The sequence below is a fragment of the Gallus gallus genome, chromosome 2 (genome assembly GCF_016699485.2).
Source record: "Gallus gallus isolate bGalGal1 chromosome 2, bGalGal1.mat.broiler.GRCg7b, whole genome shotgun sequence".
Taxonomy (NCBI): domain Eukaryota; kingdom Metazoa; phylum Chordata; class Aves; order Galliformes; family Phasianidae; genus Gallus; species Gallus gallus.
Genome location: NC_052533.1, coordinates 148,752,300 through 148,776,048, shown reverse-complemented (window position 1 = coordinate 148,776,048; position 23,749 = coordinate 148,752,300). Strand labels below are relative to the sequence as shown.

The window sequence follows — 23,749 nt, the reverse complement described above, 5'->3', positions numbered from 1 at the left end:
GGTTGGTGGGATGGGTTGGGATTGGGCTTGGTGGTCTTGAGATCTTCTCCAACCTTAGTGACTCTATGGTTCTGTTTAGGGACCCGGTGGGATGGTTTGGGATTGGACTCGAGGATGTCGGAGATCATCTCCAACCTTAATGATTCTATGATTCTAAGGCTCCCACTTACAGCAGCTCTCCAGTCGTCTTAGTTTCAACAGGAGGCTCATCCCCACGCCCCCAGGTTGTCAGCCGTGGAGGTGATGCTCCAACCTGCAGCCTCATTCCAGCCCTTGGTGGAAACCAAGCTCAGCGTGCAGGAGGAGCAGGTCGGGCAGCACAGCCCTCTGTTGTCTCAGTGCTTCAGATCCGATCCAGATTGGTGAGCCACAGGTTGGATGAATTTCATGTGGGCCGTAACCATTCGAATCCTGTGGTGCCGGTTTAGCAATGGAAAGAGTGTAAAAATCTGTAGACTTTTTGGATGCTTTTGGCATATGTCTCTCCATCTGCACTTAGAGCATGGGGACGATACAGCTAAAAACACATTTGCTGATAACACCGCGTTTATTCCCCCCCCCCCCCCCCGTGGAGTGCAAATACCTGTAAGACTTTTTAACTGGGGGAGCAAACAACCTTTCTAGGGTGTGATGTTTTTTTTTTTTTTAAATAGGATTTCCTCCATCTCAAGCAAGTCTGCTCTGCAAGCCTCCCGAGGGTCCCTCCTTGAGTGGAGGTCGGTCCAGATGGACCTGGAGGAGCCTCCAACCTCCACGGTGATGGTTGAGTGTAGACCTTTGGCTTCACATCCCCGTGGCAGGAGCGCAGCTGTCACATCGCTGCTTTCATCTCAGCTCCACTCATTCATCTCAACGCTACGTGGCTGCTGGGATCCTGCCTAGCAGCAGCAGCTTTTTTTAACAAAATGCTGTCGTAGCTCTGGAGTATTTTTTTTTTTTTCCCCCCTGTGATTCTTTCATCATATTGACAACTCAAAGTGCTGACCCGCAGCTCTCCGTCCGGGCCCAAGACTTCTCCTGACATGACAAGAGGTTCCTTGGGTGCCTTCAGCTCAAGGATTTCACCCTGAAATGTAGAATGTTTGGGGCACTATTTGTAGAATATTTGTTCCAGCTCAGTCTGCTCTGATTGTTTTACAAATAGGGATCAAATAGCTTTCGGCCTGAGGCGTGTAAGGTTAGAAGCTGTCTGGCAAGCCGTGGGTTGAAATTACTGAGAGAGGTATCAGTAGCTCGTTAAGATAGCTGGTAGGTCCTTATTCTCTCTGGTGCGTTTGTAGAGCTGTGGCATACAGCTGGCTCTGGTTGCAGTGAATTTGTAGAACCCTCGGGGTTGGAGAAGACCTCCACAATCATCAAGTCCAACGGTTGACCCATCCCCACCATGCCCATTCCTAGGACTGCAGAATGACTAAGGTTGGAAAAGACCTCTGGGATCACTAAGTCCAACAGTTGACCCATCCCCACCATGCCCATCCCTAGGACTGCAGAATGACTAAGGTTGGAAAAGACCTCTGAGATCACCAAGTCCAACAGTTGACCCATCCCCACCATGCCCATCCCTAGGACTGCAGAATGACTAAGGTTGGAAAAGACCTCTGAGATCACCAAGTCCAACAGTTGACCCATCCCACCATGCCCATTCCTAGGACTGCAGAATGACTAAGGTTGGAAAAGACCTCTGAGATCACTAAGTCCGACAGTTGACCCATCCCCACCATGCCCATCCCTAGGACTGCAGAATGACTAAGGTTGGAAAAGACCTCTGGGATCACTAAGTCCAACAGTTGACCCATCCCCACCATGCCCACTAAACCATTGTTATATTGTTGTACTGTCGCTAAAACCCTAAAAGACAGAACTACAGGAGACCTCATCCTGAATCTGATGCTGGGGTGTGAGTTGAAGGAAGTCAAGGAGCTGAACTGGGATCCTCTGTGCCAAAGGTGGAACGAAGGGTTCATAACCCACCATGTTTCTTGGCTGTGTTGGGAGGACGTGAACTCAAATGCCTTTGAGGCGAATATCTCCTAATGGTTTCAGTATCTTTAATATCACTAAGCATCCGTTATTTTCCCGTTCCCTAAGTGATGTATCTTAATCCTACAGTTTGCTGGAATCTAATTGCTGTGGTCTTCTGCGAGCGTGGGCTCTCGGTGGATCTTTGGCCTGGAGCTACCAGAGCGTGGCTGCCTCCTGTTTTCTAAAGGCTGTCCTTATGGGAGCAATGGACGGATCCAGGAGGCTGTGGGTCTGGGATGGGACACCAGTTAGCAGCTGTAATGCAGTTATGGGCGAAATAATTCAGCTGTAACGCAGTTATGAGCAAGATAACGTAGTCCATAGCATTCAAAAGGAAATTCATGGTGTTCCGTACTGTTAAGTACCCCACATATCACAGTGGGAGCCTTCTTGCCATGGAGGTGAGCAGTTGGGTGCTGTGAGGCAAGGCCCAATTAACTACAGATCAATAGCGATCAATTAAAACCAGTGCTCTGGACCTGGGTTACAGAACTCTGAGGCCTTTCCTTTCCTTTTCTTTTCTTTTCTTTTTTTTTTTTTTTTTTTTCTTTTGAGCTCATTTTTTGACATCGCCTCCTGACTTTGCTTGTGGCTACGCAAAACCTTAAGGCTGTTTTGACTTGAGCTACATCCTCTCTGAGTGACCCATTCACTTCATGGTCACTTCGTCATCTTTTCCTTCTGACGTGTCCCTGGGAGGTGTTTAGACGGAGAATAGAAAGGCACGAATGCCCATGAGGGCTACGGAAAGTACAGGGGTCAATGAGCGGAATCATTAATGGTGGAGGAGACCTCCAAGATCCCCGAGTCCAACCACAACCCATCCCCACTGCGGCCCTAAATAGAACCATAGAATGGCTAAGGTTGGAGAAGACCTCCGAGATCCCCCAAAGTCCAACCCCAACCCATGTCCCTAAATAGAATCATAGGATCACTAAGGTCAGAGAAGACTTCAGGACCATCGAGTCCAACCCCAACCCATCCCTGCTGTGTCCCTGATCCATGTCCCCAAGTATAACATCTCTACAATCCTTGACCACCTCCAGGGATGGTGACTCCACCACCTCACTGGGTGGATTGTTTCAGTGTCTGAGCACTCTTTTGGAGAAATTATCCCTAATATCCAATCTGGCACGACTTGAGGCCATTCCCTAGGGTAAGGGATGAGCAATAAATGGCTGAAATCCTACCACAGATAGGTGGGCACTAAGTTGTAGTGAGGAGTCATGGTGTCAAGAAGGCATAACCATGTAGAAGCACAAGGGAAGACAGCGTGGCTGCGGTGTTAATAGAGAGGGACGTAAAATTGCAAGAAGAAAAATGGATGTGAAGAGAGAGAGGATGCTCCAGGCGATGTGTCAGGTCGGTGTGTGGGGAGAGGGTTGTGGAGGGGTGTTGATAGTGATGAGAAGTGAAGGGAGTGCAGGCTCAGGAAGTTCGGTGGGGCTGCAATGGATGTGGGCAGCACGTCGGTGCGTGATGGACGTTTGCCTTTAATGAAGCCCGTTTGGGTACGGTAGCGGAAACAGAGAACACAAAACCTGGCATAGGGAGAATTATCATCTCATCCTTGGTTGTTTTTTGTTGGTGTTTTTTTTTTTTTTTTTTTTTTTTTTAGCCGTTCTTGTCCTGGAAAGCCATGCAGTTTGGAATGCCTCCAAGGCATTGGGTCAGGCAGCGCAGAAATGCGTGAGTTTAGGAATTACTGCCCCGGAGATTTGCTGCAGGATGGAGGTTGGATTGGAGCGACGCACAGCACTGTCTGATTTATTCCTCTTTTTCAGCCTTGACTGAAGCGTTTGCAAGGATGAAGGAGGAGGGGGAGAAATAAAGGGCTGTGATTGCAAAGGGAATCTTTTTGAAGGTTAAGTATCTCTGCTGCTTTAGAAGAGCCATCGGACCGTTGCCTAAGCAAGATGAATCAAACCTGAATGGACAAAGCAGAGCTGGTCGGTGCCGGGCTCTGCTTGGTGCCTTGCTGGAGATTCTGACTGATATGAGCAGGTAAAACAAAGCTGCCAATGTTCTCACACGCCGCTTTCTTCTTTATTCTGCTCTCCTGAAAGTGACGCGGTGCCTTTCAGAGAGAGCTGCGGAGATGCTCGGAGTATTTTTGGCTGAGAAGGGTAACGAGGTCTTAATGCAGCAATCCACTGATACAGGAAATGAAAAGATAGGTAGAGCTTGAGTTAAAAATCCAAGCATGGCAGCACACAGGAGCAGGAATGCCGACGTGGAGGCTCTCATCCATATTCTCCCGGCCCTCCTTTTGTTCTGGGGCTGGGTGGCACAGTGGTAGCGCAATGGAGGGTGCTTTGTACCTCGGTACTTTGAAACATCTCTGCATGCTTTCGAGAGCCCAAAGCTTAGGAGTTCAGTAGATTTCCAGCGAGGGGAAAGGCGTGCTCGGGAGTGTCCAGGTGGCTGTGCCAACTGTTTATCTCCTGGAGATGAATACACGTTGTTAAGTGTAGACCCTTCCAACTTGGCCTTGCAAGTTTTGTGTGCTTCAATGAATGCCACCGCTCCGAGATTAACGCTCACAAATCTTTCCTGCGTTTAAAAAGGATATGCATCCAACTACTCTGTTTGGAGCAGATTTTGATGCCCAACTCCAGAGCTCTCAGGTCAGAGGAGGGAGAAAGAAGAAGAATTGGAAATATTGAATATTTCATAAGCCGCAGCCCAGGAAAAAATTCTAATGCGGCAGTAATAAGATTTGGGTTTTAGAGCCCGCTATTGATTTGTCATTAAAAGCTGTCATGCTCTGCGTCCATCGCACAAGGAGGGGCAAAAGTAAATGCTTTATAAATAAATTTCTGAGGACACGCAGAGTGCACTTGGAATAATGACTGGACCACAGCAACATCGTGCTTTGGCTGTTAACGATGTGTGAGTTTTATTTCTACTTCAAGTCACTGTGAGACTTAATTTTTCGTGTTTTGAGTGCAAATAGGCAAATAGGGAAGCGCCAGGGTCTCTTCTGGGCCGCTGCTTTGGGGGGCAGCTGAGAGGTGCCCTACCTCTTCCCCGGTTGGGAGCCCAGCCTTGTTTATAGGGGAGCGAGCAAGTTTTAGTCATTGCCTGTCAGAGGACAGCAGGCTCCTTCCAACTGCCAGCAGTTTGTGTCTGGGGAGGCTGATGGAGCTGAGCAGGCGCGTTGGGCACAGCCATTGCCGATACTGCCTGCGGTGGAGGTGTTGCTTAGGGCCGTCTCGACGGCACGCTTGACTTGTGTTCAGTGCTTGTGGTGGTTTGTGCTCTTCGCTTGATGTTCGTTGCCTCAGCCATCTGGAACAGTCATTTCTCGAGGTTGGAGATGGAACCATTAAGGTTGGCAAAGGCCTGAAGATCACTGAGTCCATCCGTCAAGCCGTGGTTGATCTGCTGGGGATTCGCCTTTGGGCTTTTCGATGCGCTGTCCAACAAGCTCAGCCTGAGCTGCTTCTCCAGTTTCCTAGAATCACTGAATTGTATTTGAATAATCGTTGGCAACCAGCCCGCGGCAATGGGGCTGGAACTGGAAGATCTTCAAGATCCCTTCCAACCCAAGCCATTCTTTGGTTCTGTGCTTTCCGCGCTCCACGGCACAATTATTTGGGCTTATGGCATCTCACGTGTGACGGTGCTGAGGATTTGTGCTAGGGCGAAGGGTGGTGGCCTCAAGTTGTGCCAGGGGTGTTTAGGTTGGATATTAGGGAAAAAAAAAAAGTCTCCAAAAGAATGGTGAAGCGTTGGCACGGGCTGCCCAAGGGCGGTGGTGGAGTCACCATCCATGGAGGTGTTCAGGAATCGTGGAGATGTGGCGCTGGTGGTTAGTGGACGTGGTGGGATGGGTTGGGGTTGGATTTGGTGATCTTGGAGATCTTTTCCAACCTTAATGGGATTTCAGATGAAATGCTGTTTTCTTCTTTCTGGGCACGTCCGTGATGTTAAGCAGTGGGCACGGAACAGGCTTCCCACGGCGGTGGGCACGGCCCTGAGCTCAAGGAGTGTTCAGGCACTGCTCCCAGGGTTTGGGTTTTGAGTGGCCAGGAGTTGGACTCCATGGTCCTCGTTGGGTCTCTTCCAACTTGATTGTGTCAACAGCCACGCTTCATGGATTTCCTTTCCTAAAAGTAAAGTCTCATCACTCGCCATGCAGCATCTCCAAAGCCAAAATGACTCCTCATTGATCTGCATTGATTTTGGACAGCACTGAAGCCCAGCTCTTCCTTCAGATGCTGCTGCTTCTGTTCCTGGCTCCTCACCAGATTCAGGTTCTTTGGGCACGTAACCCTACAGCCGAGCTCTCTCCCTTCTGCAGATGTTCATCTTCTGTTGCTGGCACTGAGAACAAGTTGTGCTTAGCATCTGATCAGGCCATGGCTGCTGCTCGGCGGAGGGCAGATAACAAGATTTACTACAAACCGAGTGCTCGGTTTAACTCGTAGTCCTATTTGCAGTGATCTGCTCATCCAGGTGTCTTAAAATAAGTCGGCGAAGGGGCAGAGGATCTCACCTGCAGGTGGAACAAGGCTTGAATGCAAACAGTGCGGTGCTGGGGCTTTGCGACTGTATCATGACTTCAAAGGGGTTTTTGCTGGATTTTTTCCAGAGGAGCCCTTCAGATCTACAGAGTTATTCCCTTTTCCTTTGATTGTTGGCTGACAGCGGTGATTTTTCATTTTATTGTTTTGCTGAGCAGCTCTTTCTTTGATTGCCTCCGCGTTAGATCAACTTCCTCACCAGGATCTCAGAACCAACGCCTTGGCATAGCCATCCTGAGCTGACTGCAGCTTTCTTCTATGTGTGCGTTTCTGTAAACTTGCCTTTCTCTGTGATATATCCCAGGCTCAGGCTGTGCAAACCCTGTGCTTCTGCTGGTGGATGTTTCCTCTTTCTGCCGCGCTGCATGCAGAGAGCACTCGGGTATCGAGTTGCAAGCGCTGAGACAGGCCAAGCAAGTTCTGAAGGCAGCGTCTCATTCATTCCTGCACAGCTGTGCTCCCTCCAGCTCCAAAAAGCATCCTGATCCGGTCCCATATCCTGCAAAGCAACAAACTTTCCATCAGATGCCTCTAAGAGGTGTCTCGGTGCTGATTTGGGTAACCTTCCTGCACGATGCTTTTGCTCCGGGGCTCCGATTAGTGAGCAAATTGCAGCTCTGCAGTCTGCAGACTGCGCCTTATCGTGCTGCCTTGCTTGGGTTCAAGGCACTGCCTTGGCTTTGTAATTGCAAATCCCTTCGTTTCCTCTGCCCCGTTTTCCCCAGCATTGCAGGGAGGACATGGATAGAAGAGAAAATCTCTCTCTCCCACGGGGACAGAAGTCTGATTTGCTCACGTCAAGCATCTCCCTATAATCAAACCTTCCTGGCTCTTTGTTCTGCTGCTTATTACGGGAAGGGGATGCTGCTGGGAATTGCTGAGGACTCACACAAAGAGCGGGGAAGGTCTGAATGGGAAGGCAGCAGGGTTTGGTAGCAGCTTGTTCTTTCTCCCTGCACATAACGTGGGAGTGGAGACGTGGGTCACTTGTCAGTCCTACGTAGCAAAAACGGAGCCTAATTGCCAGCCATCATTGGCCGCGCTCTACCAAAATTGCTGTAGCAGGTAACAATTTTCTATACTTTCATTCCAGAATGACAGTGTAGAAAGTGAATCATTCTTGTCATGCTAATTTCCCAGGTTTTGTAGTCCACGTGACTGCTTCTCCCCAGCTTTGTTCTCCTCCGGAGCAGCGGAGCTCGGCCGTCTGCGTCTTCCAGCCTTTGTTTCAGGGCAACAAGCATTTGGGAATGCCTGAGAAATTGGGGCAGGAATGACTCCACCGCATTGTCAACCTGTTGGCTTCAGGGAGGGACTTATAAAATGGAGTGGAGGTGGAGGAAATGGGGTGTAGAGCAAGAACCTGGTCATTGGTTTTGCTGTGGAGGAGCTCTTAGCTGCCCAGAGTGCTGAAAATCTTTAATATTTAAAGTCTTTTAGGTAATATCTAAAATCTTTAATATCTCTGTGATTCTGTAATGGATCTTTATGAGACCAGAGGCACTCCATCCTCTGGATCAGCCCATTCTTCTCCGAAGGGCCAACTTCACACTGGTGGTTCTACCTTCCATTTCCAATCTGTTGATCCAACTTCACTCCTCTGATAAGCTTAAAATAGTGTCGTAGCCTAGCTTAAAAATCTGCTTTGAGTCCTCCAGGCTCAATCTATTTAAATATTCCTCTTGCAAAATGCAGCTCCTAGACGGACTGGTGCTGCAGGTATGCCAATGACTGTTGGCAGCCCCACAGCACCCTCCTGGCCATCTCTAGCTAACCACAAATCCCAAGGCTTTGAGTCAGCTCCTCCTTTCTGCTGGCTCCAAATCCTCCTCCCCCCATACCTCCTCTTGGCTTGGCTTCCCTACTTGCCAGCACAGCAATCATTACCTGCTCTGGCACTGAAAAATAGTGATTAATCACGGCGACAGCTATGCAGTGTCTTCCGGGGCACCTGTTATTAAGTGGTATAAGGCTGCCTTGCTGGAACCAGAGCTGTGTTTGCAGATTAAAACTCCCTTTCTTTCTGCCCATGCAGTCTCTTATTAACCTGAGCTTTGCCATTTTCATGTTGAGCTGTTGCCTTGCGTGTGACTTAATTCTGAATCGTGGCCACCGTGTTCCTGTGGATGTGACCTGGATGTGTTTGTTGGGATGCCTTCACGCTGCAGCCAAGGGCTTGGCAGAGAGGGGTGCAAGGGGTGCACTCAAGGGGAATGGCTGTAAACTAGAAGAGGGGAAATTTGGGTTAGATGTGAGGAAGGACTTTGTCACACTGAGGGTGGTGAGGCTCCGGCACAGAGCTGTGCTTGCCCCATCCCTGGAGTTGCTCTAAGCCTGGTTGGATGGGGCTCTGAGCGCTACCAATGGGAGATACCTCTGCCCATGGGGTGGGTCTTCCAGTCACACCTTCTTATGATTCCGTGGCAGCTCTCGAAAGGTTCTTCAAGTAAAGTCCACGTCCTCCGTTGGTGCGAAGAGCCTGGCAGATTGCTAATGCCAAACGTTCTCCTTTGGTATCCTCTTTCCTCGGAAGGTTTGCATGTAGTTCTCTCCCTCCACCACCTCCCACCAGCTCCACCACTGACACTGCCTTGCTGCCTGTGGTGCTGTGGACTTTCCTCTTGAACGTCAGCAGCCCCCTAACAAAGAGACCACCCTCTACGCTCATGCGTATGTTTATCTCCCTAGAAAGTTGCCTCAGCCATTAGGAATCCCGTCAGCGATGCAGTTTTCTTCACTCGTTCCCATTTCTGAGCTGCATCTCCCCGAAGGCCGCGCTCTACTTTGTTTCCTTCTCTCCTCTTCTTGCCCTTTGTGGGTTGAAAACACAACATTTCCTTCAACTCACACTTGCGGAGGAGCTCCCATTGCCTCTCTGTGCCTCTGTTTCTCACTTCTGTTTTGTTTCTGCTCTCTTGCTTCTTAGCACCTTCGTCTTCTTCCTTCTCAGCTTAAGCAAGAGCCGCTCAGCTGCCTCCTTCCCTGGGAGGAGAGGCTCGGGGCACTGACAGAAACAAACAAACAAAAAGAAAAAGAAGCAAAAACAGACAACAAACCAACCAACCAACCCATAGAAACGAAAGAAAATCCCTCCTGGCTGCTTTTCTGCGGCTCTTCCAGATGCTCTTGGATGGCTTCTCGCCTTGTGCCCAAGTTGCTTTTCCTCCTCTTCTCTGCTGTTTGTTGTTGTTGTTGTTGCTTTCTTTTTGCAGTGCTGAGCTCCTGCTACGTGCACAGATTTTGCTGGTTGTTGTTTTTTTTTCCCCCCCTCTTCTTCCTCCCACCCCCGTTGTTCTCTCTGCTTCTGTTCTTTCCGTATCCTGTAGGGAAAAGATGTTTTCGTGCCTCAGAACCTCGTGGAGCCTTTGATACAGGGCACACACGAGCTTCTTTCCATCTTCTTCGTGCTGCTGGTGCCCTGTTGTGTCTTTCGGGTGACAGATCCCTGCTGGCAGCTGATCCCTGGGAAAAACTGTTAATTTCTGCCAGTTGTAGGGCAAGCTCTTTGACTGATGTGAGCTAAAGGGTGTCGGGTTTGGAAAAACAGACTGAAAAGATGAAAAGAGTGTCCTCAGATCTTCACTGGGTCCTCAGCAAAGTGGTCCTTGGTTGTGTTAAATGTGACAAAATCCGTACAGAATCCTGGAGATGTAACGGCGGCGTGGTGCGGAGCCTTCAGCAGCAACGTTTTGGGTGTCCCTGTGGTTGTGCATCCTGATGGCTTCCAAATCTCCTAAAACCTGACCTTTTCCTTGTTTTTCTTTGCTGTTGTATCCACGGTCTCATTTTGACAACCCTGCGTTCAGAGGTTATTGCTGAGTATTTAGCAGACGATTGCAGACAACTCCTATCCATGGCCATCCGCTGCATTTCTCTCAGGGCAAAACACAGCTTGTATCCCTCCCAGGAGGAATTTGCCCTTGGAGAGAAGTGTTTTGAGGAGCAGGTTGGAGCAGACTTGTGTAACTCAGCTCCCCGTAATAGTGGGATGTGAGGTTTTATTATGGGGAAGGGACGGCTCCGTGCAATGAGACGGGAATGGCGTGGCAGCCGACGGTCTGGGAACTGAACTAAGCAGGATGGGGTAGGAGGAGGTAGTTTGATGTGGTAGGAAACAAATAGTGGTTGGTGTGGAGCTGCTTGGAGATCTGGAGATCGGAAGAACTTAAACCGGGTTCTTGCACTGTGTTTGAGATGAATTATCAGTTTGGTATGTTGGTGGACAGCGTTGTTTTGTCCTGCTGATGATCCCTGTGTTGGTTTTTGGAGAGTCTCCAGTGCAACTGCAAGCTAGGAGGAGAGGAATGATAGAATCGTGAAACCACGGAATGGTTGTGTTGGGAGGACCTTTAAAGATCATGGAAGCATGGAGTGGTTGGGTTAGAAGGACCTTAAAGATCAGGAAACCGTGGAATGTTTGGGTTGGGAGGGACCTGAAAGATCATGAAACTGTGGGATGGTTGGGTTGGGAGGGACCTTAAAGACTGTAGAACCATGGAATGATTGGGTTGGGAGGGACCGTAAAGACTGTAGAACCATGGAATGATTGGGTTGGGAGGGACCTTGAAGATCATAGAATCATGGAACAGTTGGGTTGGGAGGACTTCGAAGATGATGGAACTGTGGAATGAGCTAGGTTGGAAGAGACGTTAAAGACTGCAGAACCATGAGATGTTTGGGTTGGAAGGGACATCGAAGCCTATCCAATTCCAACCCCCATGGGAAGGAACAGCTCCCATTGACCAAGTGCCCAAACCCCATCCGGTCTGGCCTTGAGGACCTCCAGGGATGGGGTACTCACAGCTTCTCTGGGCAACCTATTCTAGTGCCTCACCGCCCTCATGGTTAAGAATTTCCTCCTAACACCTGACCTACATTTCCCCTCTTTTAGCTTAAAACCATTCCCCATGTCCTGTTGCCATCAGAGCGTATAAAAAGTCAATCCCAATCTTTTTACCCGAGCCCAATCGTTCTGACATAGTGCAGGAGGTAACCTTGGGCGTTGCTGGGGGCCGCACGTGGGGAGGTGACATCCCTCAATGACAGCTGCAGCAGAGCTTGGAGCAAAGCCTGCTTTGTGATCCTGGTGCACAGGTACGTTAGAAAGTTAATAATGAATGCAAAGGAGCGTGCTGGCTACTGGCAATTAAGCACTGCTAACGATGACATTCCTCGTTGCCTCCCTCATGATTGCAGAGGGACGCTCCCGGTGCAGCCCCCTCGTGCCGCAGCCATTTCACGAGCATCTTCCAGCACAGTTATGCAGCAATAAAAAAAAAATAAAAAATTAAATGCACATCTTAAGGAGACAGATTGCTGCCTTCATCTGTCTCCTTGATTAGCTGCCAGGGCTGCGCGTGTTACAGTAACTCCATTCTTTTTCTTTTCGGTTCCTCCCGTATATCGCTATCTGTTATTGAAATCCCATTCTGCTGAGGGATTTTGGGGCGTTTGGAAAGCTATGCTGGCTCAACCTGTGTGAACCTTGGAGTGCTCGGGCTCAAAGGTGACCTGCAAAGCAAGCTACACTGCGGTGCTCTTCACCAAAATCTGAATTTTCCGTGTCTTTTTCAGAGGTTTCTAAGCAACCCCCCGCAATCTTGTTTGTTTGGGCTTGGCACGGCCCCAGCATCCTGTCTCCTCGGGTTGCCACCAGCTTCAGGAAGCTGCCTGCTGCCTTGGCGTGGAAGGAGTTTGTCTTCACAGTGCAAGTTTTCAAGTGCTTACAGTGGACGTGGTTATTTGGCACGCTGCTTGCCCTTCCCTCCTTCTAGCCTGTTGCAGATTGGAAAATTCTCTTCTCTGAAAGTGTGGTCAGGCGTTGGCACGGGCTGCCCGAGGAGGTGGTGGAGTCACCGTTCCTGGAAGCGCTCAGGAAATGTGGAGGTGTGACACTTGAGGACATGGGTAGCGGGCATGGCGGGATGGGTTGGGGTTGGACTTGGGGGTCTCGGAGGTCTTTTCCAACCCTGATGATTCTGTGAGTGGATGTGGTGGGGTGGGGTTGACGGTTGGACTTGATCTTGGAGGTCTTTTCCAACCTTGATGGTTTTATGGCTCTAAGGTGGAAGAGCAAAACTCGTGGGCTTGGTGGCATTTTCTTGGCTGCTTCTTTTGAGATTAATTACTTCTAAAAGTGGTGTTGTTTCACTGGCTTTCCTACCATTACATGGAGACCGAATACATCTCAAACTGCACATAATAATATCTTACTTCACATGTGCATAGCTTCTTGGAAAGGTGGCCCTGTCTGACCGTGAGGCTGGGCAATGTTGGTTTTCCACCTGCAGGCGGGAGCCATAGGAATTCATCTGCCGTTCAGAAAGACCTCTTGTGTAACACTGACAATGAAATGAAAAGAGAATGTATGCCATCGAGAGCGTGTACTTACTTAGGTCTTCCACTGGTTCTCAGCTGATTCTTGAGCAATCTTTGGAAGTCCTCACAACCAAACTCTCCCATGTCCCGACTGTGCCCAGCAAAGTGGAGGAACCCCATCAGATATCTGAAATCTTGATGATATTAAACTGTTTCTAGCAAGTGTTCTCATCCTAGCGTGTGAGCTAACTCTTAGTATATAGCTATCCTGAGCCCTGCTGAGGGCAGCATGCTTTCTAGCTAACATTGAAGGTGGGTAGGTGATGTCTTCTTGGCTTGGACAAATGAGTGTCCATTTGCTTGTAAGCCTGGGGCAAGAGATCTGGGTGGTCTGAGCCTTTCTTGAACCAGTAAAGGTAGCCCTGGATGGAAGGGAGGTTGTTCAGCTCTCTTAATTCAATGCCGGTGCATTACTGGAGATAATTAAAATTGCTCTTCAGCAATCTGTAATCGTCCGTCTTGTTCATTTGCTGCGGTGTCACAAGTTGTAGGGGTCTGGTAGGGTGAGGACCTATGGAGGCTGATTCAGGTCCATCCTGTTGGGAACAGGGCAGGAATGGTGGTGGTGGTGGTGGTATCCGGTAGGAATCCTCTTCCTTCCCCATTTAGTGACCATGGGAAGTGGATCTTAAAGCGGAGCAAAGTCTCTTCTGATGGTACTGAACCATTGAATCATGGAATATTCCCATTTGGAAGGGATCCTTTTGATCCTGCACCGATGGAAAGAACCCTCGTTGTGCCCTCTTTGTCAGGTGCAGAGCCAAATCTATCATCTATTTTTATTAAATAGAATTAGCAGGCTAATGCCCTAATTAAGCAAGATTTACAATAATCTCTCAGGCAGTGGAGCCGCGGCGTCCCTCCTGCTGGACTGATCCCTTCTCCCCTCCCTTTTTCAGGAGGTTTTGTAATAGGGCTTTTGCAATGCCGCTTTGTGAAGCGCTTCTGTCTCCTTCTGACTAAGAGTTCGCTCACAGCCCGTCCCTCCCGGGGGGGGAGACGAGGAAAAGGGCCGATGCAATCTGGTGCCGTCATCTTCTGTTGACTTCTACATGAATATGTCTTAAGGATTTTGTTTTGCCTTTTCTGGGACGCGAAATTCATGGATGCAAACTTTAACATTTTAGCTGCTCTCCTACGCTTTCCCGGCACGAACCACACGAGTGGGTTTGCTGCCCTTTCCAACCTCTGGGGATGAATATCGCCTTTATGGTGCTGCCTTTCATCCCTTTGGCGTATGTCCCTCAGCTTAACCACTGCTGGACGACAAAATGATGTTGTGAGGGCCGGAACAAAGATGGGTGGCTCAATGGGAGGACCCAGTGCCCAACTCTTTGGTGCTGAGCTTCAGTGGGAGCCCAGCCTCTACAAAATAAAGTTGAGAACAGTTGCTTTGGAGGCATCAGGAATACGAGTCTGCTCTTGTAATGCAACTTTAATTCTTCGTAAGCATAGGAGCATCTCGTTTTTTCAGAGATTCAGTCGTGCTTTGAGGAGTTTATATCTCCATAATAACAGTAAGGATAGTCCAACGTATCTTGGACAGAAGGACAAGTTCCGTGGCGAGCGTTGCAGGAGGAGCTGAGCGATGAGATGGTGGCGAACACATTGTCCCAGGCATGTGAAGAAAGGAAGGAGACTTGAGCTAAAACGATGAGCGTGAATCACTTGGGGCTCTGTCCTTTGTGAGTAATGCTGTGAATCTGTGGCTCTCACAGGAATGCTCTCCCAGCCCACCCGCGCCACGCTGAGCGGCTGTAGAGCCGCGTCTCTGAGCTGCGCCTCCAGTTGGGTGAGCTGAAGTGTTGACGTCCTCGGGCGCTTGCTAAAAATACGAGCACGCTTCCCCATGTGCAGTATTAGCACAGTTCAGCTCTTGTCTCTGGCATCGCGGTTCTGTGAGGAGCCAAGCGGGCACACACGTTGGAGAGAAGGATTTGTCATCCGCAAGCTGTCGTGGTTCCGTGACCCTCCTGTGCTGGGGGGAAGCTCTGCAGGTTGCAAATTTCCATCGTGGTCACCAACATCAGAGGGGGATGAGAATTATTGTTTTTACTGCACCGTGCGGAGCACCCGATGGAATAAAGTTATCGGGACCGTGGGGAAAAGGAATTATAAGGCGTAATACCGCGAGTTCAGCTGTTCTGAAAGACACCTTAAACTCGAATCATTATTTTATTTGTTCCTGCTGTGCAAGCATAACACGCAAAGCTGACAGTGGGGACTCTGACCTGAGCTGGCACAGCTCTGTATGCGCCTATAGCCAACTGGGCCTGAAAATTCTCCTCTTTGCTCAGCGGTCGGCATGAGAGTGGCTTTTCCCTTCTGACTTTCACATCTGGCAGTGTTGGGCTGAAGGGATGGTGCAGCACTGAATGGCCTTGGGGGTCTTGCAGGGCTGGTGATGGAAGGATGGATGGGCTGGCGGGCACAACGCAGTTGGCTTTGGGCTCCAGTATTCCTTGTTTGAACTGGAGTGGGTGGGAAGGACGGAAGGCACTGCTGGGATGTTTGATTCCTTGTGTTCCCGCTGTTAGATGCGGAAGGTTAAGTAGAGATCAGAAGCAAATAGGGGTCTTTGGCAGAGGCAGCCGTGCTCCTCGGGAGCTTTTTGACACTCTGGGAGGCACTGAAGGAAGGCTGAAATTTGCAGCTCGAATGCGAGCTGCGATCTCGCTTGATTGAGCATTTACAATGCATCTCGAGCAAAATGAAAGCTTTGAAATCTCCCGGAGGAGGAGAGGCACGAAGGCAGCAGGGCCGGAGGGCACGGAAACAGCAACTTGTGAGCCCCCGAGGCGCTGCCTCACCCCATCAGAACGGTTCCACGAGGGAACAAGAGGGCCATTGTGGGATGGGTGCTCAGCCAGATGTTTCCAGCGACCTCGACAATGGCTCTTTTCATTTCCTGTGCCTGAAATCAGATTGGTATCGCTCTGAAATGAAGGGAGGCGGGCGGTGGTGGCTGCAGCCCCGGGTAAGGAGCCTGTTTGCTGCAGTGAATGTCCCACAAGAGCGAGGGTGGCGGTGGAGGCTGTGTTGGACCAGGAAGAGGGAATAAATACCCCGGATCTGTCCGAAGTGCGTGGCCGGGGCTAATAGGAGGGCCGGCTAGCTCTAACTTCGCTTATCCTTGCCCGCCTTGGGGAAAACGCGACGTGGGTTGGATTCCGGAGACCCCTAAATGCCAGGATTCGTCTCAAATGTTTGGTACGTACCACGTCTAGCCTTGAATCAGCGTAGTGCGACTCAGTGAGTTTGGATTTCCGTAGCCTGTTCCGTTCCTTAATTTTTCTCCAGATTCGGTTGTTTTCTGCCCGCTGAAGGGGGTGCCGCGTTACAGCGGTTTGTTCCCTCCCACAGACCAACCCCACTCACCCGGATGGTCACCTGTGAAAGCCGCAGGGCTGCTTCGAAGCTGAATGTGTTGGTTGTGAAGCCACGTTATCCCGATCTGTGTCGCTCATCCGTGGAGAAAGCAATGGAAGGTGCTCTCACAACGTTTGGGGAGGACTCAGCTTTTTGGGCGGGTGAAGTTTTCAGACTCCTCTGGTGCAACGGGTTTGGACCTGATGAGCTCCAAAGGTCCCGTCCAACCTAAATCATTCCGTGACCTTACCTGCTCTGTGTTCTGGGAAGTGCCCGGTGCATCTTTGCCCTTTGGTTAATGAGCGTCTGGAGACCCTTCTAGGAAGATGCAGGAAATGACTGAGGGGGTGAAGAGGCCCTGAAAAGGCTGCAGCTCTTCCACTCGTGGAGAAGTTGGGTGCTGGGGGGGTGTCGGGAGAGTAATATGATGTTGGAGGATATGATTTGGATGTGCCATGCCAGTCCAGCACACAACCACATGCTCAGATTGCCACTTCTTGGTCTTGTTTCTTACTTCCATTCCTGTGGAGTACTTGAGTTAATGGTTTCTAGAACAGGTTGCAAGCCACAAAGATGCTTGGGTTGGGTTGGGAAGGCGTTCAGTGCTCCAACGGGTACAGATGTACCTGAGAGCTGTGCTACTGCTTTGCTGTGCAAAGGTGTTCAGAGGGTCCATTTCTTATGCTAAACTTTCTTATTGGGGAGCGAAACAGCATTTTGGGGGCATTTCTTCCATTCTTTGCCCTTCCTAGGTGGGTCATAAATGTATCAGCTGATGGTGTTTAGGGTTGTCTTGTGGTCTCTTCATGTGCATCTGGTGCCAGCTTGTCCTCCAGCGGTTCCTGTTGAGTAGCCTGCAGACCACATCTCAGAACCATAGAATGTCCCAAGTTGGAAAGGACCCATAAGGATCATCAGGTCCGTCTTCTAAGCAGTGAGATGAGGTCTGCGGCACCCTGCATTGAGCTGGCTTCACGCTTTCCCTTATGGGATGGTGCTGGGTGTCTGCTGCAGGGGAAATGGGAGTGCAGCACTCACCATGTGAAATCCCCCTTTAAATGGGGAAGGAATACTCTTCATCGTGCTCTCGGAGAAGTGCTGTATGATTTCCTATGGCTAATTGCGAGACAAAGCCGGCTCTAATCTCAGCAGTAAAACTGAAAGCCGTCGAGGTGAGATGAAATAATTGCAAACCTTTAAAAAGTGAAGTTAGCTTTAAAATAAGGGAATTATTTATGCTGCGTTTGGCTGCTGAGCAGGAGCAAGGCAGTTAATGGATCTGGGTTTTTCTGTGGCTGTGCTACATTTCATCACGTTTTTTAATTGTAGCTTTAGTAATAGACTTAGCGTAATTGCTCAGATGTAGAATTGTAGGAACATAGAACGTGTTGGGTTGGAATGAACCTCAAAGGTCATAGAGCCGTAGGATGGTTAGGCTGAAAGGGTCCTTAAAGATCATAGTGCCATGGGATGGTTGGGTTGGAAAGGTCCTTAAAGGTAACATTGCCATAGATTGGTTGGGGTGGAAAGGTCCTTAAAGATCACAGTGCCATAGATGGGTTGGGTTGGAAAGGTCCTTAAAGGTAACGTTGCCATAGATTGGTTGGGTTGGAAAGGTCCTTAAAGATCACAGTGCCATAGATTGGTTGGGTTGGAAAGGTCCTTAAAGATCACAGTGCCATAGATTGGTTGGGTTGGAAAGGTCCTTAAAGATCACAGTGCCATAGATTGGTTGGGGTGGAAAGGTCCTTAAAGATCACAGTGCCATAGATTGGTTGGGGTGGAAAGGTCCTTAAAGATCACAGTGCCATAGATGGGTTGGGTTGGAAAGGTCCTTAAAGGTAACGTTGCCATAGATTGGTTGGGTTGGAAAGGTCCTTAAAGATCACAGTGCCATAGATTGGTTGGGTTGGAAAGGTCCTTAAAGATCATAGAGCCATGAGATGGTTGGGTTGGAGGGGACCTTAGAGATCACAAAACCATGGGATGGTTGAGTTGAAAGGTGCCTTAAAGGTTATCCAGTTCCAACTCCCAAATTTTACATCTTATCCAATTCTTTTATATTTCAACATAAAAACTGCCCAAACAAGCAACAAAAAAAGCCACGTTGACAAGATCTAAATTTGGTTTCCCACTGCATTTTGACAGTCATATGAGGGCTCTTCCATTTTTAAGCCCCAGATGTCATCTCGTTGGCTGTACGGTGGTCCAGCACCAATTGCTATGAATGCAGCCTCAGGAGGAGGTCGGGGAGAGGAAGTGCTGAGTGCAGAGATGAAAAGCACAGCGCGGCGGAGGGCTGGCTTGTTTTCCTCTTGCAAGGATGAAAATGCTGCAGCACCAAAATAGCAATCGTTTAGGAATGTCCAGGGTGAGTTAAAGTTCACAGCGAGTGTTGGTGCAGAGCTCGGATCTGATTATTTCAGTTTTGCTGCTGAGTTCAAGCACCATTTCCTGTTAATTCCTCGGAGACCTTTCGCCATTCCTGGCATTGGGGTGGGGTGGGAGAAGCATTTGTGGATTCCTGGCTTGAAGCAGAGGTAAACAGCAGCATCCCAAGCCAAAACAGATGGAAGTATGCCTAAAAGAGGTTCTACTTTGAGCCTGTGTAAGCCTGAATAGTACCTCATCCCGGAGACTCCTGAAATTATCAGTAATTAGAACACTTAAGGTTGTTCAGTTGGAAAAAAAACCTGCAGAGGTCATCAAGTCCAGCTCCAGTTTAGGTCTTTCAACGTATTTTTGGTTTTAAAGATCATCGAATCATGGAATATCCCAAGTTGAAGGGCGTCATCGAGTCCAGCTCCTCTTATTTTAGGCTTGAGGGGGGATTCCTTGCCCTGACACACGTGATCTTGCCTCTGGTATGTTTGTTGATCAAAAAGAGTGGTGAGGCCTTTGGGGAATAATGAGACATCAAAGACATCGCTACTGGATAGCGAGATGGATCGTTAATGGCTGGAATTGATTTACAACAGGATGGAGGCTGGTCAGAAATATCTAAAATTCGGGTGGAGATCGGTTTTTAAAACAGAAGAAAGCGTGCTCGTGTGTCATAAAAGGTAATTCCTCTGTCCACATCTAGAAGGTAAAGGAATCAGAAAGTGCTCAGAAGCGCTGGCTGGGCCGTGCTTGTTACGCGTGACCTTTGCAGTTCATAAAAGTCTCTTCTCTTTGTATAGAGAATTTCTGCGGTGACCTTTCCTTTGCTGTAGTCTCAAGCCTGGATGGGTGATAAGAGAGCTCAGCCCTCTATGGCTGACATCTCTCATCTGGACTGCTGTTTGACTTTTAAATAGCAGCAAGAAAAGAGGGAAAGTGGTTCAAAGCGAACATTTGTTCCCAAAGGTTGGGGCTGTGTGTCATCTCTGCTTGGGTACGTTGTGGGAGTCACTGCCTGCTTCCAGCTGCAGAAAACCTTCGGGTCCTGCGGGGAACTGCTGAAAATCCGGTCTGAGTTTCAGCAATCTGAGTGATGGAAATCCAATTCCAGCTTAGCGCTCTTGGTAATTAAATTTGAGAGCTGGTGCTGAACTCTAGGGATTCCCAAAATACTCCGGGTATTGAGGATCACTTTAGTAGAGGGCTTGGTTGTCTCATCAGGTCCAATATCTTAGTTTGAGGTCATCTACTCCTAAAAGGGAAAACGAAGAAAATAGCTCAGAATGTCCAATAGGTGGTGGGCTTGGTTGGGGGTGGCTTGGTGGTTGGACTTGATTATCTTGGAGGTCTTTTCAAACCGTAATGATTCCACAATTCCAGGAGTGAGCATGGTGGGGGTGGGTTGGCGGTTGGACATTGATGGTCATGGAGGTCTTCTTTAACCGTTCTGTGATGTAGTGGAAGTGGAAGGCAGCTGCTGAGTCAGCGATGGATGTGTCCAGGGGTGGGGTTTTGGTGCGGAACATCTCAGACGTTTCGGAGAGCTCGACAGAATGATGGCTTAGATCAAGAACTGTGAGCAAGTGAAGATGGCCCAAGAGGAATGATTAATGTAATTGTGGCAGCTGTTGTGTTCTCGGCGACACTCCCCTTGGCAAATCTACCTGGGGGAAGAAGAAATGACAGGGGAGAAGGGACTTGTGTGGGCAGTGGAAGCCTAAGCAAAGCAGCGAAGCCAAAGGCAAGACTTTTGAGGCGATTCCAGTGGCTGGTCCAACAGGCTGTAGTTTCTGGGTGGGTTTTCTCATTCCAGAAATCTCCCTGATAGCGTGAGACAGCAGCGAGGGCACGTGTGTGTGGCTGGAGATATCGTCTGCTGGGGACGGAGATAGAAAGGGGTCTTCACCTGAGGGTGGTGGGCACAGCCCTGAGCTGCCAGAGCTCAGAGAGCATTGGGAACAGTGCACTCAGACATAGAGTTTGGGTTTTGGGTCCTGCGTGGAGCCAAGTGCTGGACTCTGTGATCCTTGTGGGTCCTTTCCAACTCGGGATATTCTGTGGCTCTGTGGTCTTCACGCTTGTGTCAACGCAAGCTGACCAGAAAGGCGTTGAGCACTCCTCGCTCCAGGTCACACCAAATCCCCAGTTTTGGAAGAAAGCTCCCAACCAGTTGGTTGTGTTCAATGAAATGTGGCTATGTGGCACTGAGGGACGTTGTCAGCAGGCGTGGTGGTGGTGGGTTGGGCTTGGAATTGATGATCTTGAAGGTCTTGCTAGCCTTAATGCAGAAACGCAACCCTGTCGCTGCTTTTCCTTTTTAATGGTCAATCTACAAGCTCGCACCTGACCAACCGAGTTGGAAATGCTCATTCTTTTTCCTTCTAGTTTTCTATTTCCTGAAGCCCACCGCCTGGTTCTGACTTCCATCTGCTCATAAGCTGTGTCCTGCCTTGCTCTGCCTTTCACCTGGGAGGCCTGGTTGGCTATTTTCAACCTGATCTCAGGTGCCAAGGATGGTGGGAAGGGAATGTCGCTGCCATTCAGGTGTACGAATGGCCACGAAGCAGTGAGAGCCTGGAGCTCACCGAAGAGCACGGTGAAGCCTTGGTGGAGCCCCAGGCTGCAGAGCTTCTTCTGCAAAAAGAGAAGAGCAAAATCTTCTCTGTTTGGGCGAGCTCTCCTACTTCCAGTCCTGCATGGTAAATCTGATGTGAAAGGGAAGAAGGTGAAGAGCTCCCACTTGGCTCTTATGGTTGAGTTCAACCATCACGAACTTCTTAGGACCGTAGAATAGAATCATTAAGTTGAAAGAGACCACTTACATCATCTAGTCCAACCATCAACACATCCCCACCGTGCCTTCTCATAGAATCATTGAGATTGGAGAGGACCTCCAAGATCATCCAGTCCCACCACCACCCCATCCCCACCATGGCCTGAAAGCTGAAGTTCAGTGTCTTCAGCAGCATCGTGCTCTAGACGGAGGTCTGTGGAGGCGTTCCAGCTGTGTTTTCCCAGTCTCCATTCAACAAAATGAGAGAGCATTAGTGGGTATTTTCTCAGTGCATGCTTTAAAGTGTCACTCCCATGCGTTCTCCTCTGGATCTCCGGTGCGGATTCCTTGTATAAATAGGCTTTAACTCGTTGTTACTGGAGCTTCCAGTTCCCACGCTGATTCTTATCAAAGAAGATTAGCTCCCAGCCAAAGTTGTTGTCTTTTCTTTCTTTCAAGGGATTTATCACATCCAAACACGTCTACGGCTCGCTTCACTGCTGGAGCTGCCCCACTGGTGGACCAGGGCTGGTAACCATCTGCTGAGCCACCAAAATTAGGGTGGGACAGCTCAGTGAGGTGCCAGGGTTGGAATGAAGTTCATTTAAGGATCAGGTGTTGGCACGGTGCTGTTAATTGCAGAGATGAGGGTAAAGCAAACCTTCCGTGCAGGTTGGGATCCCTGATAGCATCGCGATTGCTGAAGCAGCTGCGCGCAACCGGAGGCGCTCTGTTGAACGCTTCTGGGAGGATTTTCCTGCTTCAGCAGAACGTGGGCTGCTTGCTTTGATTGCTGAGCTCAACCAATGCGCCCAGGTTTGCTGGGAAGAGTTCCGGCGTTGGGAATTAATTCTGCTTGCACAGTGCAGGGCCTGAGCTTTGGTCGAGAGCCGGGGGCTTCCTTAGGATCTGAAACAGGAAATACCGGGTAAGTAAGAGCTGCGTGTGTATTCACGGCCCCGTAGAGGGAGTGGGGCGTGTTCAGCCCCCCAAAACTTCAGTGGTCCTCAGACTGAGCCCTTTGTTGACCTCCTCTCCAACCCGATGTCCTTCAGCTCCTCCATCATCTCCAACCCAACGCTTTTCAGCTCCCTCTCTTTGCTTCTCCCCTCTCAGCACGTGGACCACGTTTAATTCCCATTGCCGAATTGGAAATAAAATTTACAGAAGCGGTAAACACGGCAGCAGGGCAGCCAGGCCCCGCGGTGGGGCAGCGTGATGCGGGTGTGCATAATAAAACCTGAAGGATGCACTCGGTGACGCCATTATGGGCGTTAATAAAAGAGTGTTTTCCTCAGGGGCTACGCCATCTGTGAGTGCGTTGGGTTCGTTTGCAAAGAGTTTCTGTGGAGAGCGGTGTTGCACAGCCAGCAGAGCCCACAGTGCATCACGGAAAGGGCATGAGCAAAATCTTCTCTGTTTGGGTGAGCAATCCTACTTCCAGTCCTGCATGGTAAATCTGACGTGAAAGGGAAGAAGGTGAAGAGCTCCCACTTGGCTCTTATGGTTGAGTTCAAGCGTGCTAAACCAAAGGTGGTTCAGGAGCAAAACCCCACACAGAGGTGTTTGGGTTTTTGGGCCGTGAGTAGAGTTTTTGGGGACAACTCTATTAGGAGTCTCAGGCTTCTGTGGGGAAAAAAAATACCGTAGAATCATTAAAGCTGGAAAGGGCCTCCAAGATCAGTGAAGTCCATCTGTCAGCTTATCCCCACCGTGCATTAAGATTGGAGCATTAAGATTGGAGAAGACCTCCAAGAGTGTGGTGAAGTCCATCCTTCAACCCATCCCCACCATGCCCACTCGCGGGACCGTTAAGGTTGGAGAAGACCTCCGCGACGGTCGAGTCCAACCATCAAATCCCAGTGTACTCCAGTTGGATTGGATCTTTGCTGGATGCTCTCCGGAGTCTTTCTTGCCTTCACTCCAATCCCTCTATGAAAGGTTTGGAAGCAGTTCCGACCCATTCTTCGATCCAGTTCGTAGTCTGGTGTGGCTGGACCGGGAGAACTGGTGCAGTCTGTGAGTTATGTCTTTTTGGTTGGTGTTAGCAGGTAGGGGGGGGGGTCAGGTTGGATATTAGGAAAAATTTCTTCCCCTAAAGAGTGGTCGGATGGTGGAGTCACCGTCCCTGGAGGCGTTCAAGGACTGGAGATGTGGCACTGAGGAATGCAGTTGGTGGGGATGGATTGGGGTTGGATTTGGTGATCTGAGAGGTCTCCTCCGACTTTAACAACTCTGTGATGCTATGTTAATATCCAATATTTTTTATATGTTAAAAAAAAAAGGTTCTTTGCTG

At 49.5% G+C, this 23,749-nt stretch overlaps 1 protein-coding gene across 3 annotated transcripts in view; it reads left to right on the top strand.

Moving 5' to 3' along the window:
- Positions 1–23,749, top strand: part of ARHGAP39 (Rho GTPase activating protein 39) — an 85,465-nt gene that overhangs the window by 11,389 nt on the left and 50,327 nt on the right. For 2 of the 3 annotated variants that reach the window (XM_040696159.2, XM_025148221.3), the window contains exon 1: positions 79–16,139. The exons of the other annotated variant lie outside the window; for it this stretch is intronic. In XM_040696159.2, the coding sequence (XP_040552093.1) occupies positions 16,114–16,139 (26 nt within the window). In that variant the 5' untranslated portion in view covers positions 79–16,113. Of the gene's footprint in view, positions 1–78; positions 16,140–23,749 lie in introns of those variants that run through there. 3 annotated transcript variants of the gene reach the window in all.